Raw genomic sequence first — 16,579 nt, forward strand, 5'->3', positions numbered from 1 at the left:
ATCTCCCAAAATAAGCGTTATGTGGATTTGGATCTCTCGGCGGAGGTTACCAACACCTCTGAGTCATCTGACTTAAAGTCCAATGATAGTTGTTGTTTCTGCTCCATTTTCAGTTTGTGTTTTATTTAAAAAACAACCAAAAAAAACAGCGTTTAAAAGCCGTTTAGCTCAGCGAGATGAGAAAAGTGGCATCGGTTGCTAGGTAACAGACATAAAAGTTGATAACCGATGTTGGATTGAGTATTTAGGATTTCCTAACCTGAGATAAGAGAGGATTCCTAAAGTTAGCTAGGATTTGCTTCTGTAATACCAAACTGAGAAATATCTTATCTTAGACTCTTCCTGTCTGAGACTTAAGATAGGAACTTCCTGTAATACGGCCCTTGGGAGATAAAATCCGTTGCTGACTCTTGCTTGATTGATGTCTTTTCAGGGCAACCGGGGCAGAACTGGAGTGGTGGTTGCAGCCTACATGCATTACAGCAACATATCTGCCAGGTAGGTCTGTAATCCGAACTATACCTGCAGAGGGTTAAGTTGCAGCACACTTTGAAAGAAAGGAACGGAAAGGTCAGACAGAAAAGGAGAGCGAGGGAGAAAGTTGAAGGAGAACAGGGAGAAGGCGGAGACATGAGGAGGAGACAGAGGAACAACTAGATAAACCAGAATTGTTTATCACAAGACTGAAGCCCACATCTAAAGAACAGACAGAGATGTGATGAACAGAAGGAGGGGTGGAACATGAGACTGAGAAAAACAATTTTATTTAGAGAAATTCAAGGAAAAGTGTTTGATATAATAATTATGAGCAGAAAGCAATGAGTTAGCTGAAACACCAGTCACCAGATCATAAGACTCGAAAAGTTCTGTTTATTTTTTATTGGATTTGTTTTTAGGTACGCCAAAAATAGAATCACATTCTGTTGACCGAGGAAATTTAAACTGTTAAACAAGCAGAGGAGCGCGTGACTCCCCGTTGTTTCTGAAAGAACACTGATTGGCCAGGAAGAAAATGTACACATGTTCTTCCCTGCGAAAGTATTAGATTTCTCTTTAATCTCATAATCCCAAAAGTCAGTTACAGTGAAGTAAAACTTTGACAATTTAAGTAGCAGCAAAATACTAGAATAACACACTGTCGCGCTCACCATATAGGAATGTAGATTTAATGTAGAATATAGCATTAAGATGTTCTACGATGTACTATGTCAGTGGTTCTCAAACCTTTTCAGGCCAAGGACCCCTAAACTAACACACATTAGACCATGGACCCCCATTTGATAAGATTCTGTCCCAGGATTACCCATCTGACCCATAGACGTTTTATTACAGAAAGTGTATGCAACCCGTACACATGAGCAAAATACGTTCTGTCACTTTTTTACTTATGGATGGAAAATGGCTGGGGGCCCCCTGGTACTCCTTCAAGGACTCACTTTGAGAGCCACAGTGTAATGAAGGTTATGCATGATTAGTTGCCAGACACGAACCCTGAGACCACTTTTGTCTGCAAAATCTTTAGATATGTACTTTATACACTTGGCTCACATTGCATGACATGATTCAAAATATTTTAAATGTCTCCACTGAGCTTTAGAATGCCTTATGTGGTAAGTCTACTTCTGATGATCTAGTGAGAAATTATTTTGCTTGTTTTTCTTGTGACTGTTAAGAATGCTGAAGGAGGGTTTTGATGAAATGTGTGGGGCATTAAAGGTGTGTAGACTTCTCAGATGCCTGACAGGGCATGACCACAATCAACTCTCTCTCATGATTAACAGCTACAAACGACAAGCTGCAAACACATAACAACGTCTTAAATGCTTGAAATACTTTACATATGGGTTGCATATATACTGGGGTGGAAATAAAAGGACTTTAAAGGAGACCTATTAAACTGCTTTTCCAGTCCTATATTGTAGTTCTGTGACTCCTGTATGGCAGCTTTGCATGATTCAAAGTTTAAAATAATTTTCTGCCTTATACTGGCCCTTCGTGTAGGCCTTCATTTCAGCCCCTGTCTGAAACAAGCTCTAGACGCTCCTGTCTCTTTAAAGCCCCCCCTCTCAAAGCCCACTGTCTTCTGATTGGCCAAGACCTGAAGCATGTTACCGGGCTGTTGTTGCACTCAAAGCCGTTAGCGGTACAGGCAGACTGAGCGTTGCCGTGGGAGCTAATGACCGTGTCCGTGTGTCGTCGAACGTAGCCGTTGGTAGAACGTGAACATCCAGCATTGTAACATTGTAGATAAGTCATAAAATATGGAAAAGTATAAAAGGTCTCCTTTAAAAGAAAATTTAGCCCATGTGTACTGACCAATGTCTTTTGTTGCAATGCAGTGCTGACCAGGCTCTGGACAGGTTTGCCATGAAGCGCTTCTATGAAGACAAAGTGCTTCCCGTGGGTCAGCCATCTCAGAAAAGGTCAGTGTCCCTCACTTGTTGTTTATTATTTTAGTTTTGCCCCGTCTCACAAAGAAATCTGTGTCTTTCTGTGAACTGAAAACATTTAAAGCTGCCACCTAGAGGCAGCAGAACAAGCTGAACATAATATCACCATATATTGTTAACATGCCTAACTTGTTAGCAAAAAAAGAGTTTATCTACACGTGCAGCAGAAAAGGAGCAACATTAGCCTTCATTTGCAGTCGTGTTTCTACCTGACAAAAGTCCAGCATTCACTCTCTTCTTCTCTGGTTTGCTGTCTTCCAACTCAGAAGGAAAATATTTTAGCTGCAGAGTGATCTTCTACACCTCATGGACGAAAGTACTGGGACCCCTACACAGGTGTTTGATAGGGCTGAGGTCAGAGTTCAGCTCTGTGTGGGCCAGTCAAGTTCTTCCACACCAGGGATGCACCCAATGTTCTGCCACCAAAATTAATCACTTTCGGTGTTCAACCTAATGAGTCAAAAGACCGAATAAATTTCACCGAACGATCACGTTGCCATGTTGGCAGTGTGGAAGCATTTTAAAGTGTCACCGTTTGCAGACGCTGTTCTGCTGAACTGTCTCCCAGCACATCAGCTCCATCTGTGGCTGACTTCTTAGAAAAGAACCGCTTCTGTGTTTCTGTCACTCGTCTGTGAGAAGGAGGTTAAGCTAGCCGCACCTACATTTGGAGTGCACACGTATTCAAGCCTTTACGGTAAGTGAAGCGGCCCAGAGCGAGCTGACAGGCAGGTTAGAGACTTTATCCTCTCAGTTTGTCTCTTTAGTATGAAGAGAGGCTGTGAAGACCAGAACCACAAAACATTATTTATCAAACCTGGTCGGACTGGATGAATTTAGCGCGAGGAGGAAACACATGTGACAACGTCCTGTTTTCAAAATAAGGCGTCTGTACAGGATGGAAATAAGATTAATTGGATTATATTCACAGAAAGTATTAAACATATTACATGTGTCCATTAGAAGTAAATGTACACATGTCATTTACTTTACCGGACCTTCTCGGGCCCCGGGCCCCCCACCATAGTCTCTCCACATCCTGTGGGAAACACTGAGGGAAAAGCACATTTTGACAGTTTAATTTATGCAGTGGTAAAAAAAAAAAAAGGCAATATAATTGGAAACAATGTGAATGTACTTGGTCGGTATTCGGCTATTTTTTTCATTATAAGCGGCTTTGGCCAAGAATTTTCATTTCGGTGCGTCCCTAGTTTGTTTATGGAGCTGGCTTTGTGCATGGGGTCAAACACAAACTGTTAGAAGAACTATTTTCTTAAAATTAAAATTGTATGCTGTAATACTAAGCATCATTTATTGTAGCATTATTTCCCTTAGCTGATGGGAAGTTCAGAGTTGTTTGGGTAATTTTCTGTGGGTTTGTCACTACCTGCAACCCCTTTCACATTATACATAGCCAGTTGATCCTTTGCTAATGTAAAAATAGTTTGATAAATGCAGTTTGAAAGTCGACTGATTGAGTTTATAATAAAAAGAAGGCTCATTCAGCACATTCACTGCTGTTAATAGAGGTCAAAGCCAACGGTTGCGTCTCTGTGTTTTGATGAACACAGGATTATACCTTCATCCCTTTGTTGTAAAACATTAAGAAGCATGATACACAGACAGAAGGGAGCCTAGTAGCATGTCTTTTCTCTACCTGTGCCCTACTCAGGTATGTGGAGTACTTCAGCGGCCTGCTTTCCGGACACATCAAGATCAACAACAAACCCCTGTTCCTTCACCACGTCATCATGCACGGCATCCCCAACTTTGAGTCTAAAGGAGGTGAGTGTCATGCACAGACACGCACTGACACATAAGCATTTTCACTCACATTAATTCTTTTTTTAACAACCTTTTAAATGTGTTCCAGGTTGTCGTCCTTTTCTCAAAATCTACCAGGCCATGCAGCCCGTGTACACATCTGGGATCTAGTAAGTTTTAAAACATACTCACACTCAAATGCTTTTACAAGATTCCAGGGATAGCGAGCTCATAATGGCTCAATAATAAAAACCCTGATTTTCCTTTATAGCCTCTGCCTTAACTCCCCTGCCCCCCAATATACACATACATCATCCCTCTTGCCAGTTTACTCTGAGTGCTTGCCTCACATTATTGTATTTAGCTAGCCTCCCCAGCTGCAAGCTCTTGTTTCCCTACTTTAGATTTTTTCTGGTGTTATTTGTGACTGGAGAGCCAATGAAACAGGCAGACAGGCCTCTGTGTGGATGCCTGCAGGGTGTTCTGCAAGAGGACACCCATGGTTCCCAGGGCCAGACAGGAAATAATGGATTCTATGGCTTTCTGTTGTTGTTTTGGGAAGAGGGAAGGTCAGAGGAGAGGACAGGAGGGGGGAGCTGCACTGGCCCTCAGATGAGCGAGGCAGGCATACATGCTACACCACGTTTGACTGTGGTGCAGTTTAAATTGAACACAGACATAGTTTAGTATATGTGGGTGAACAGTAAAATCTAAAAAACGTGCACGCAGAACATGGGAAATATCTGGCTCTTTAGCTGCTAAATGCTCCATGTTCACTAGCACGCCACACGACTTTGTCTGTCTGCCCCTTTGGTGCTGAGACTTTTTGCTGAAAACATCTGCCTGCTGCAGCTGGACATGAGAATTTGCACGCCAGAAAACCAAAAGGATGAGATTAAAGATGCTAAAATGCGCTTGTTGGGTGAGTTGGGTGATCATTCTCTGCAATAAGGTCCGGCTGCGGACTGTAGCATCGCTCACGCCACGCCCCCTCGCTGGAAAGTCTGTAATGATTGGCTGTAGCCGCACCACCTTTCTGGATGGTCTGTTCTGCACATTTCCGCCCGATTTGTACCACGCATGTGTGGACATTCTAGTTTACAGAAGCCTGTGATTTAAAGATAAACTTTATTTACAGCACAATATTATACAATTACACAGGGAGTTATAGCATCAGCATAAAGACTGAAATTATAATTAAAGTCATTTTCCCAATTTGTTCTTGTTTCCACAAGCTAAATGTTAAAGTGATCTGAGATTAATAATGCAAATTTCATCCATTAATACAACATAAAGACTCCGATCTTGGTATGCATGTTTCCACACCAGTGACAGCTAGTTACTAAAGGCCAGCAACAGTATACTAAGCAGGACAAATAGAAAACCAAAGATAAATAACACAACCAGCTTGATTGGTGCATCTTTTTATTGAGATGTCCACAAATGTTGCATATAAAATGAATAAAACTGAATAAAATAGCATGATATGATAAAATAAGATTAAAAAAACACAGAACAATAAAAATGTGGGCAAGGATCTTACTAGAAACATAAAACTTTGGATTAACATTAATAAAAAGCTTATTTTTAAAGATTATATGATTATTTAGATTAACAACATGAACAGCTGAAATGATGAAATGCTCACACCACGCCCCCTGAGCTACAGTCCTCAGCTGGACCCTTCTCATTCTCTGTGGGTTTGAGTTGAAGCCCTGGAGATGCAGCAGCTCATTCACCATGGCTGTATGAGATAACACAAATACATAATAAACAAATACATAAACAGAAGATTACATAACTACATACAGTACACATACACAGATGACTGTATGTGTGTATGTGCACTGAATGTGTATAGAGTATATGTTACTGCGAGCAACACACACAGTCATTTGATTCATTCTTCCTTTAAAAATATTTATCAGTGCAGCTTTAAACTCAGTGATCCTCGTGTCCTGCCTGTATTTTCTTACGTGTTGCCTTTCCCCCTCTTTTAACGGTAGATCTGTTATAAAGTGCTTTAAAGTTACTTCTGTAAACAGTAAATCCTGTTGGTGTTGAACTGTCAACTCTACTACATATGTGTGTCCATTCCTACAATAGTGCCAATACTATACATACAGTGTGAAACAATCAGTGCACATATACTTCCACACTGTCGACCCCTTAAAGCTCCAAATCACATTCCTCCCCACTTTCTCTCACATGATCTCTGTTAGCACTCCCCCCCCCTTTGATCCTACTCTCCCACTTAGACAATCATGTAGACACTAATACCCAAAATTAGCCCACCACTGCACCGTGGTTGCGCTCTGTGATGGCCACTGTTAAAGCAAGAGATTGTTGGTAGACGATGTACATCATGTGTGCATGGTTATCCCCAGACAAGCAACATCAAAAAGAAGCCGATGGCAACGGAGTAATGTTGGCTTGACCACAGGATTGACGAAGGCAGGCTTGTTATCTAACATGTTGTGGCTTTGTTTTTTTCTCAGCAATGTACAGGGTGACAGCCAGACCAGCATCTGTATTACCATTGAACCGGGTCTTCTTCTGAAAGGGGACATCCTGGTAAGAATGGCACAGACGCACAAGTGCCTGATGAAAAATACAGCAAAACACAATATGTGAATTTCAACTAGGAAACAGGAAACTGAAAACACTGCTGGAGAACATTTTTTCCTCATGTCAGTGGGTTAACTCCTAAGCGTGAAGCCATTAACAGAGAAAGTTTAAAGTCTTACTTTTTCCATTGTGCACTGCCAGAGATGATGATGGTGATGACGACGATTGAATGTCAGTGGAAGCAGCTGCAGAGATGTAAAGAGGATTCACTGATTTGTTCAGTTTATTAGCAAAGAGGGAATCCTGTTGGTTTTTCCAATCTGATCATAGGTGCATGTACTGAATGCATGTGCTGCAGCAGTTTATAGCATCCAGTCACAGAAGAAATAGGGCCATAAAAACCTGGGGGAAGACAGTTGGACTGAGTCCTATACCTCAGTTTATAGGCCCTCATTAGCACACAATATTTGCTGGAAACTATGACGTCAGAATGGCAGTGGCACTTCCTTTCCAACAGCGTTCGGGATACATGGTGCTATTTTAACATGACATAATCATTTAAAAGTAAGTTGTACATCAGATGTTCAGATTTTTGCACATTTGCACTTTTAAAATGAGAAAGAAATAACCTCAATAAAGAACCCCAAAAACTTTTTTTGCATATAGTTCAAGCAGAAGAACAGCAAACGTCAGCTAAGTTTCTGTTTCTGCTGTCATTCAGGCCATAATGTTATCCAGGAGATGTGCCCTGGGCTCATAATTTCAGCGTGGGGATTTTCAAAGGAGCACTCACTGTACGCTCGAGGCTGTTCCAGTTTGGCCCCTTCAGAGCTGAGCTCATATCTCATCCTTTATTCAAGACGGACTAATGGATTCTGTTGAATGCATCATCTGACTGAGCCGTGGCTGCTGATGCTCATTATTATTCAGATAACACAGAGAATGTGAGCTGTGGCCTTATGGCCAAATGGGAGAGACATTAGTCAGCATGGAGTGTGCTCCTGCATTTAAACTCCACTGGTGTGTTTGTGCACTGAAATTGAGTCGTGGATAATATGAGTGCCCATAAAAAGTACTAATTACTGAATGGTTAGATGGAAAAAAAGACGGAGGAAAATCTGAATTCTGATCTGAATTCTCCAGGTTTTTGGCTGTTTTCTTCTCTCATTGGCCAGCGTTAGTCATTTTTATTTCCAAGTTCAGTTTTTAAGTTAGCAAAAAGTCAGGGATCAACATTTTGTGAAATGCCGAGACTTTCTTGCCGAGAGTTCGATGACATGGTTGATACCCCTCTCATATCTGTAGTATATGAAGCCACAGCCAGAGGACAGTTAACTTAGCTTAGCTTAAACACTTGAAACATCTAGCCTGCGTCGGATGAAAGTTAACAAACCTAAATACCAGCACCTCCAAAGCTCTCAAAAAAACACACAATATATCTAATCAGCGTGAAAAACTAAATGTAAACATTACAAGCTGTGGTCATATGAGGGATTATGCGCTGGACTGTTTCTTGGCTGAGTGCAGTTACTTTCTGTCATTTTTACATAGCGGCTTTTGTATTAATTAAACAAACGAGACATGACATATTATTTAGTGAGCTTTGGAGAAACTATTAAGTTTTTTTATTTGAACAGAGCCATAAGTTTCCCCCTGTTTCCAGTGTTTGTGCTAAGCTAGGTTAGCTAATCAACCTTGTATGCTAAATACGAAGCGGCTTTAGCTTCGTATTTAGCATACAAGTTTGATTTAACATGTTGTAAAGTGAAATTGAGTTGGTTGGGTTGGTTAGCCTGTGCAGGAAAATGAAAATGTGTTAGGGCTCTGAAGGCAACATGTAAGCTTAAAATGAATGTTTTCCTCCTAATTTTTTTTTTGTTGCTGGCTCACCAGGATTGTTTTCCTAATGAAAAAAACCCCCAGACCCCTCAGTGGGAGGTTTGCCATATCCCAGAAATCTGCACTAAGCCACTGGAAATCCTACTTTACCTCGTCCTCAATCATTTATATGCTTGTGTTTATTTGGGAACCTTGAATGTTTTGGTCTTATTTGGCCCCACAAGTAGAAAATAAGTTTGTGGAATGCAACTCAGTCCAACCTTCCTCAAACTCATATTCAATTTTAGTTTTCAGCTGCTGCTGAGTCACTTGAAATTATTTTGTTTTACGATAAAATCTTTATAATTACACCAAATGAAACCATTGAAAACTTGCTCAATGTCATTGTCACAGTCTTTCAGTCTGTCAATTAATTTATTTTTTACAGTCTCAGTTTGTGAGCTGCAAGTTGCTCAGGTGAAGTGTAAATTTCCATTTTATATTCCTGCAGTTCCAGTAAATTTGAGGTCCGGGATACCAGCAGCAGAAGATTATCCTGCATTTCCTGTTTGAGTGTTGCTCTTAAAGCTGTTTCTGTGGGGAGATAATAATGCTTGTGGAGAGGCCATACATTACGAGGGATACATGCAAGGGATAAATAAAACAAAGTCTAAAAACGCGTTTTCTAGCTCTGAGCCAGTGTAAAGAAGGAACTAGCATTGGATCAAACTGGCAAGTCTCACAACAATGTCAAATTGTGTTCACTTGATATTCTTAGAGTATGGAAGTGATTTGATTTTGCAGTTTATTTATTACGCGTTCTACAAAGAAGTGAAATGATTAATTTGATATTCAGTGCACCTGTGGAGTGACTGATGCAATGTTGCTACTGTACACTTCTGTTTAAATATCTTCTCATGGTTTTTACCCTGCAGCTAAAGTGCTACCACAAGCGCTACCGTAGCCCGTGCCGAGACGTGATATTCCGGGTGCAGTTTCACACGTGCGCGGTTCACGACCTGGGGATTGTCTTCGGGAAAGACGAGCTTGATGAGACATTCAAAGGTAAGAATGCTGGAATAAAGTCCTTTGAATGCCCACAATGACTGTCCTTATTATCTGTGTGCAAACAATCATTTTTTAAATACTGCAAATAGTTATAGTTAATATCACCTAGGGCTGCAACTAATTATTTTCATTGTCGATTAACCTGTCAGCTATTTTCTTGATTAATCAGTTTAGTTGTTTGCTCTATAAAAAGTCAGAAAATGGTGAAAAATGTCGGCCAGTGTTTTACAAAGTCCAAAAAGACGTCCTCAAATGTCTTGTTTTGTCCACAACCCAAAGACATTCACTTTACTGTGATAGAGAAGTAAAGAAACCAGAAAATATTCACATTTAAGAAGTTTGAATCAGAGAATGTGTCTTAAAAAAATGACTCAAACTGATTAATCGACTATCAAAATAGTGGGTGATGAATTTATTAGTTGACAACTAATCGATTAATTGATAAATCGTTGCAGCGTTGTTTATACTGTATGCAAATGCATGCCTTTTAATTTGTTTTCTTGTGAACTATTTGCTGCTCTAATGTCCCTGTAATGACTGATGATGTACAATTAATAGTTTCATTATTTTGCTGTATACGGAAGACTTTTTTCTGTCCTGTGTGCAGATGACAGGTTTCCAGAATATGGAAAAGTGGAGTTTATTTTCTCCTTTGGACCAGAGAAAATGCATGGTGAGAATCAAAATGTGATTTATTTATTGGCACACACATTTTCCACACATCATATTTCACCTTCATACCTATTTTTAGGTAATATTTGTCTTTAATTGACATGCAACAAAAGACCCCCGACGCACCTTCATATTTCAAATGTTCTGTTTTGTTGCAAATCTTTGTTATTGTTTCTTCAGTTAACAAAACAAAACAAAATAGATCATTGTAAGTTCTCATCACTGAAAGGAGAACATTATAGACTCTTCTTCATTCATTCTGAATGTGATTTAAAGACATTCATGTTTTCTGCTCTGTCTCTTTGTACTTCTGGTCAAGGTGTGGACCACCTGGAAAACGGGCCGAGTGTCTCGGTTGACTACAACACACAAGATCCTCTGATCCGCTGGGACTCCTACGAAAACTTCAATCAGAACTGTGAGGACACCACAGACGGTAAGTACAGTTGGATTATAGACTGCATGTCGCATTAAACTAAAGCTTGGCACACACACTGCCAGAGCTGAGTCCAAACACAAACACATGCACGCACTAATAGCAGCGTTAGATGCAGTTTTAAATGGAATATCTTAGTAATCCATCTCTGTGTGTCTATCACACACAGATACTATAAATGTATTTATTTTGATTTTGAGGTGTTAATTACACTGGCTCTTTACAACCATGGCCCTTATTTTAAGTATGTAAATTATCACATTCATGCAAATGCATGAGCTTGAACAATTTTCTCAATTTTGACCAAAAACACCTCCGTAGGAGTCGATTTCTTGCACAAGCTTTCTTCATTAGCTGCCAGGTGTCATTTACACTGGGGATGCTGGGGACATGTCCCCACCACTTTTTGAAAGTATTTGTTAAAATGGTGCTAATAAATTGCTTGCAACAAGAAATGTTAATTAACAAATGAGAATGCTTTGAGAAAAGTTTATTTGCACAATAAGAAACATGCAATGCAATGTAAATATCTAAGAAACAAGTTGCTCATTTCTAAATTATGTTACATTATATTTTTATAATTTGTATTGTCACCTTACACCTGAATTTTGTGTTTCCCTTATATATATATATATATATATATATATAAAGACATTTCAACCATAAATTGGTCTGGAAAATGTCTCCAGAATGCAGGAAATTTAGTGTTTAATGCTCAAAATCTTCTGTGGGAGGACCCCCAGACCCGCCAAATCCTATATCACAGTACTGAATATTTATTCTAATATCTTCTTGTTTTGTTCACGTTTCGCAAGCAAGTGTATCACTGCACCCCTAATCTGAGCCCTGAAATGTCCCAACCACTTTTCACCCTTGATTAGCTGTCTGTTAGGGCTGGACGATATGGCCAAAAATGTTATCATGATAAAAAGTTTAATATCTTTGGACATCGATAAGTATCAAATCGTTATTTCTTTCAGGTTTTAAGGCCGCGATTTTCTCCTGAGTGAAAGTTGAAGAAACCTGATGGTTAATTGTGGTTTAAACTTTTCTTTATGGGCAGAACAAACACTTGATGCCAAACAGTGGATCACTTCACAAATCTGAGGCAAAACAATTATGATAATATCTTTGTCAACAAATTTGCATTGAGTGAAAGTAAAAAAAAACTTTTTCAGTCCTTTTTCCTCTTTTTCTGTCCGAAAGTGAGTGAGTTTGTGTCTTGAAGTATATTTTTAGAGACATACTCCTCGTGAACTTCTAGGTGAAAGGTCGCTTTACATTAATGTTGTGTAAACTGTACGTGTGACTGTGGAAATGCATTCGATGTGGTTGAGTGGAAGTTGGGTCTTTCGCTCACACACACACACAAACACACAAACAGTGTGTAACCAAGCTGACCTCTGCAACAAGGCTGTGTTTGTCTTTCTGCGTGACACAGAGGAAAGATTCATCCTGCGTCCTAATGGAGTTTAAAGACTTTCTCACACTTTCATCTCTTTAAAACACCCACGTGAGAGGGTCAAACTGAAGTCACATTGAAGTTCAAACCAGTGTTGGAATGTTTTAAGAGACAAGACACAGGGTAGCGGTTGTGCATACAGGTATAACTGCTTAAGCCTTTTCATGATACAGCATTGTTTAGTTACAAAAACTCTGTACAATGCAAATTAAAAGTTGAAAAAAATCAACCCAAATCAATCATTATGAGGTTTCCATGCTGTCCGACCGTAGTTGTAAATGGTCCCTCTTGTTTTGAAAGGCAGGACAGGCGTTGGTACCACTAAATTCATTTGTGGTGAAATTGTGGCCGCAGAAAAGCCAAAGGCCCTGTGGGATCCGAGCACAGTGCGAGACATTCCTGGGTTCAGCCACAGGCATGGACAGAGTCTTCCTGTTGAGGGAGCGGTGATCACTCTGTGACCAAAGTGCTGCTTTCTCTGCCACCCAAAACAGGGAAGCAATGCTACGCCCATAGCGATAGCAGCGAGCCTGTTGTTTTGCCTTCCAAAGTAAGCAAGTGACGGGATGGTCGTTTTGGAATGCATTTATCTCAATAAAGGTAGTGAGTACAAATTACAGTATTTCCCTTTGAAACGTAGTGAGGTGGAAGTATAAAGGAGCAGATAATAGAAATACTTTAGTAAATGTATTTATTTACATTCCACCACTCTGTTAACAAACAACACAAGTGCACACGAGGAGCTGCAAAAAACATACAAGCGAGTGAGTGTTGTTGTGTCATGTTTATGTCTACAGTACAGACACTGTTCAGGAACTAACTGATAATTTTTCAACAAGTGACAATTTAGAGCGTTGTTGTCAAAAGTTACCCCACCCCCTCCCCACCCGGAGTGTTTTCATAGGTCTCCCAGATAGCCAAAGGTCAAAGGTTAGTTGGCTGCCTTCTATCACTGCCCATAAAGTGTGTAGCCTGCACTCAGCGTCAGCTTGAAATAGGCCTCGCTAAAATAGAAGAGCTGTAAGCCTCCTCTCATTCTGTTTCAGTGAAGGTGAGCTTGTGTGTGTGTGCGTGTGCGCGCATCTCCTCCTGTCTGTCATCTGATGGTCATGTAATGGTCAGGGCTGAATTTGACTTTACACACATACACAAAAACAGAATTACAGATTTACAAATGGGCAGAAACGCAGGATAGACACAATCACAACACGTTATTTAGCTACTTTAGACTTGCAGTTCTCGATAAGACTTCAAACTTGTCCCATAAGTACAGTAGTCCTTTCTGCTATGGCCATAGGTGTCATTTACACTGGGGACACTGGGGGACATGTTCCCACCTCTTTTTGAAAGCACTTGCTAAAAGTTTTCTGAAAATTAGCTTGCAACAAGAAATGTTAAATAAATAAAAATTCTATGAGAAAGGTTTACTTCCACAATAGGAAAACATTGAAATGCAATGTAAATATAGAAGAAACAGATCTGCCTTATGCAAAACAAAAGTAACTTAGGCTAAAAAACAAGCTTCTGATTACTGCATTATATTTGATTATATTTTTATAGCCTATTCCCTTCATATAAATAAAGACATTCCCACTATAAGTTGCAGAAAATGTCTCTAGAATCCAGGGAGGACCCCCCCTATTTCATTAATGAATATTTCTTCTAAATAGCATTGGAGTTTGTTGTTGTCTTGTTCTCGTGACTCCAATATTGTGCGTTATCATGTGTTGTGGACTAACTGTTCGGTCACACCCCTAATCTGAACCCTTAAATGTCCCCACCACTTTTCAGCACAAAGGCTTTATGCAGTCAGCACAGTCTGACTGATATACACTGCATTTTAAATGGGCTTAGCTTGCAAATAGCACTTAAAGAAACAGTTAAAAGGGTTTCCAGGAAACTGGAGTGTTTCCACTGTCATTTAGCTTCACACTTGTTAGTACTGAAAAGGCAATTAGCTACTCTGAAGAAGTGGCTTTTAGCGGTGAGGGGGACAGGAGAGGCCGTATATCTTCACTGGTGTTAGTTAGAAAGTATTGTTGTTGTTGGGTTTGCATTTTGTCACGATTGCAGCTGCTTCCCTCAGGAAAGTTTAAGGCTACTTACAAGTGTTTGCTCTCTTTGCATATCAAGGCATTGCATAAAGCTTAAAATTATAGGACCAATGTTTTGTTGGGATCAACATTGGGTAAGTGCTGTCTATGTGGTCGTTGGTTTCTAAAGATTGATGTCGACTTTCATTGTGTTTATTTCGTAAAAACGGCCACAGCTGCTGTGGGTGAGTTTCAGCACAGGGATTTTTGTCGTGCCTGTACCCTGCATAAACACACCAAGAAAATATCCAAAATGTCGCACTTTATCTTTTACAAACAATGTTAGTATCAAAGAAAGGGTACGTCTTTAATAATCAAATCCTTAGATAGCAAACAGGTCAGTTTGTCTAAAGGATGCACATGGTCCTCATGACCTGTTGCAGCACTATGTGTTACCCTTGGTCTTGGACTAATGTGATTTCAATTCTGTACTTGTCTTTATAGAATTGAAATCATCAAGGCTGCACTCTGACTGAAAATAGCACTATGTCACAAAAAAAGAGGCTGGGTTAGTTAGTTGTTTCAGGTGTCTGTGAGAAGATCCAAGAAGTCCTGTTTGAGAAACATATTGCACAAGTTTGAAGGTGAATCAAATGCAAAAATACTTCAAAATGGTTCATAACAGTAGAAGACCTCTGATATCCTGATATATAAATGCGGAAACAAACGTGGAAACCAAATGGAGCATAGTGTTAGTTCAGGTAGACCACTGAAGTTGCACTTGCATTAGCTGATTGGCATCAGCTGCTTCATTCATGCTTTACTATCACAGGCACAGTCATTAGCTGTTTGCCTACCAGGTGATTAATAACTTTATCAAATTTATTAATTATATGTATTCTAATTCAGATTTAACTGTATATCCCTTTGCTTTAAATGATAAATTCATTGACAGAGGTGTCTTCTACTTACATTTGCATTTTCTACAAGCTGATTCTGTCAGTCACCTGAATCATGCACCAGTCTAATCGGACAGCCCTGCCGGCGAGGGGTTAGGGTGGTGAGCTATGATGATGCTGATGCTAACAGCCTTTTAACAAGCTGCAGGAGAATCTGAAAGCTCAAGTCCTGTAATGTTTTGACAGAGAAGTGTGGATCATACAGTATTTCATATTTCCAGAATGAGAGACCCTTGTGTGACCATTCAGTCCCAGTGATTGACTCAGATGATGATAATAATAATAATAATAATAATAATAATAATACATTTTATTTATAGTTGCCTTTCTGAACACTCAAGGTCATCTCACAAAACATAATAAAACAGTACAGCAATAAATCGATAGAATTAACAACTATAATTACAGTGAATAAAATCAGGGTACAAAACAACTGGAAACAAAGATTGCTGTGATCACGTGGGATATGCCAGTTTAAAAAGATGTGTTTTCGAGCGAGTCAATGTTGCGGATGTCTGGTGGAAGAGAGTTCCAGAGACGAGGAGCAGAGCGGCTGAAGGCTCTGAACCCCGTGGTGGTCGGACGAGCAGGAGGTACAGTGAGGTGAATAGAAGAAGAAGACCACCTAATAGTATGGGTGGGTGTGTTGATATGAAGGAGGTCGGTGAGGTACAGAGGAGCGAGGTTATGAATGGCCTCTGAAGGTCTGGAGCAGAGTCTTGAAATCAATGCGGTATTTAACTGGGAGCCGATGAAGCTGCTGAAGGACAGGAGTAATATGTCAGTATATATTACATACTGATACATATCAGTCTAGGATCACACCAAGAATGAGGGTAAGGGAAAACTGTGGAGTTGTCAATGGTAAGAGAAAAACACATTTAGTCAAAGTGGATTTGGTGCCAATGAGGAGAACCTCTGTTTTGTCACTGTTAAGTTTGAGGAAGTTGCAGGAGAACCAGGATTTGATTTCAGTTAGGCAATCAGAGAGGGAGGTGGGTGGGAGAGATGTGGTAGGTTTGGTGGACAGGTAGAGCTGGGTGTCATCCGCATAGCAGTGGAAATGGAGGTTAAATTTACGAAAGATATGGCCAAGAGGATGCAGATAGATGATGAACAGAAGGGGCCCCAGGACAGAGCCCTGGGGAACACCGGTAGTGACAGGGGATAGCTCCGATTTGAAATGTTTGAGCTGGATGAACTGAGTGCGGCCAGAGAGATATGATTTAAACCAGCCCAAGGGTGTATCAATGAAACCAATAGAGACTAATCTGTCAAGGAGGATGTTAAGAGAGATTGTGTCAAAGGCTGCACTCAGATCAAGGAGGATGAGAATACTTAGTAGTCCG

General features: G+C 40.1%; 1 protein-coding gene across 10 annotated transcripts in view; it reads left to right on the forward strand.

The window, feature by feature from the left end:
* tns1b (tensin 1b) overlaps positions 1-16,579 on the forward strand; it is a 198,673-nt gene that overhangs the window by 143,620 nt on the left and 38,474 nt on the right. For 9 of the 10 annotated variants that reach the window (XM_046053606.1, XM_046053607.1, XM_046053610.1 and 6 more), the window contains 8 exons: positions 434-498; positions 2,340-2,423; positions 4,123-4,235; positions 4,324-4,384; positions 6,713-6,788; positions 9,536-9,665; positions 10,276-10,341; positions 10,654-10,776. In XM_046053606.1, the coding sequence (XP_045909562.1) occupies positions 434-498; positions 2,340-2,423; positions 4,123-4,235; positions 4,324-4,384; positions 6,713-6,788; positions 9,536-9,665; positions 10,276-10,341; positions 10,654-10,776 (718 nt within the window). The remainder of the gene's footprint in view (positions 1-433; positions 499-2,339; positions 2,424-4,122; positions 4,236-4,323; positions 4,385-6,712; positions 6,789-9,535; positions 9,666-10,275; positions 10,342-10,653; positions 10,777-16,579) is intronic. The other variant, XM_046053608.1, reaches the window with a different exon arrangement.

This window comes from Micropterus dolomieu, linkage group LG07 (genome assembly GCF_021292245.1).
Source record: "Micropterus dolomieu isolate WLL.071019.BEF.003 ecotype Adirondacks linkage group LG07, ASM2129224v1, whole genome shotgun sequence".
Taxonomy (NCBI): Eukaryota; Metazoa; Chordata; class Actinopteri; order Centrarchiformes; family Centrarchidae; genus Micropterus; species Micropterus dolomieu.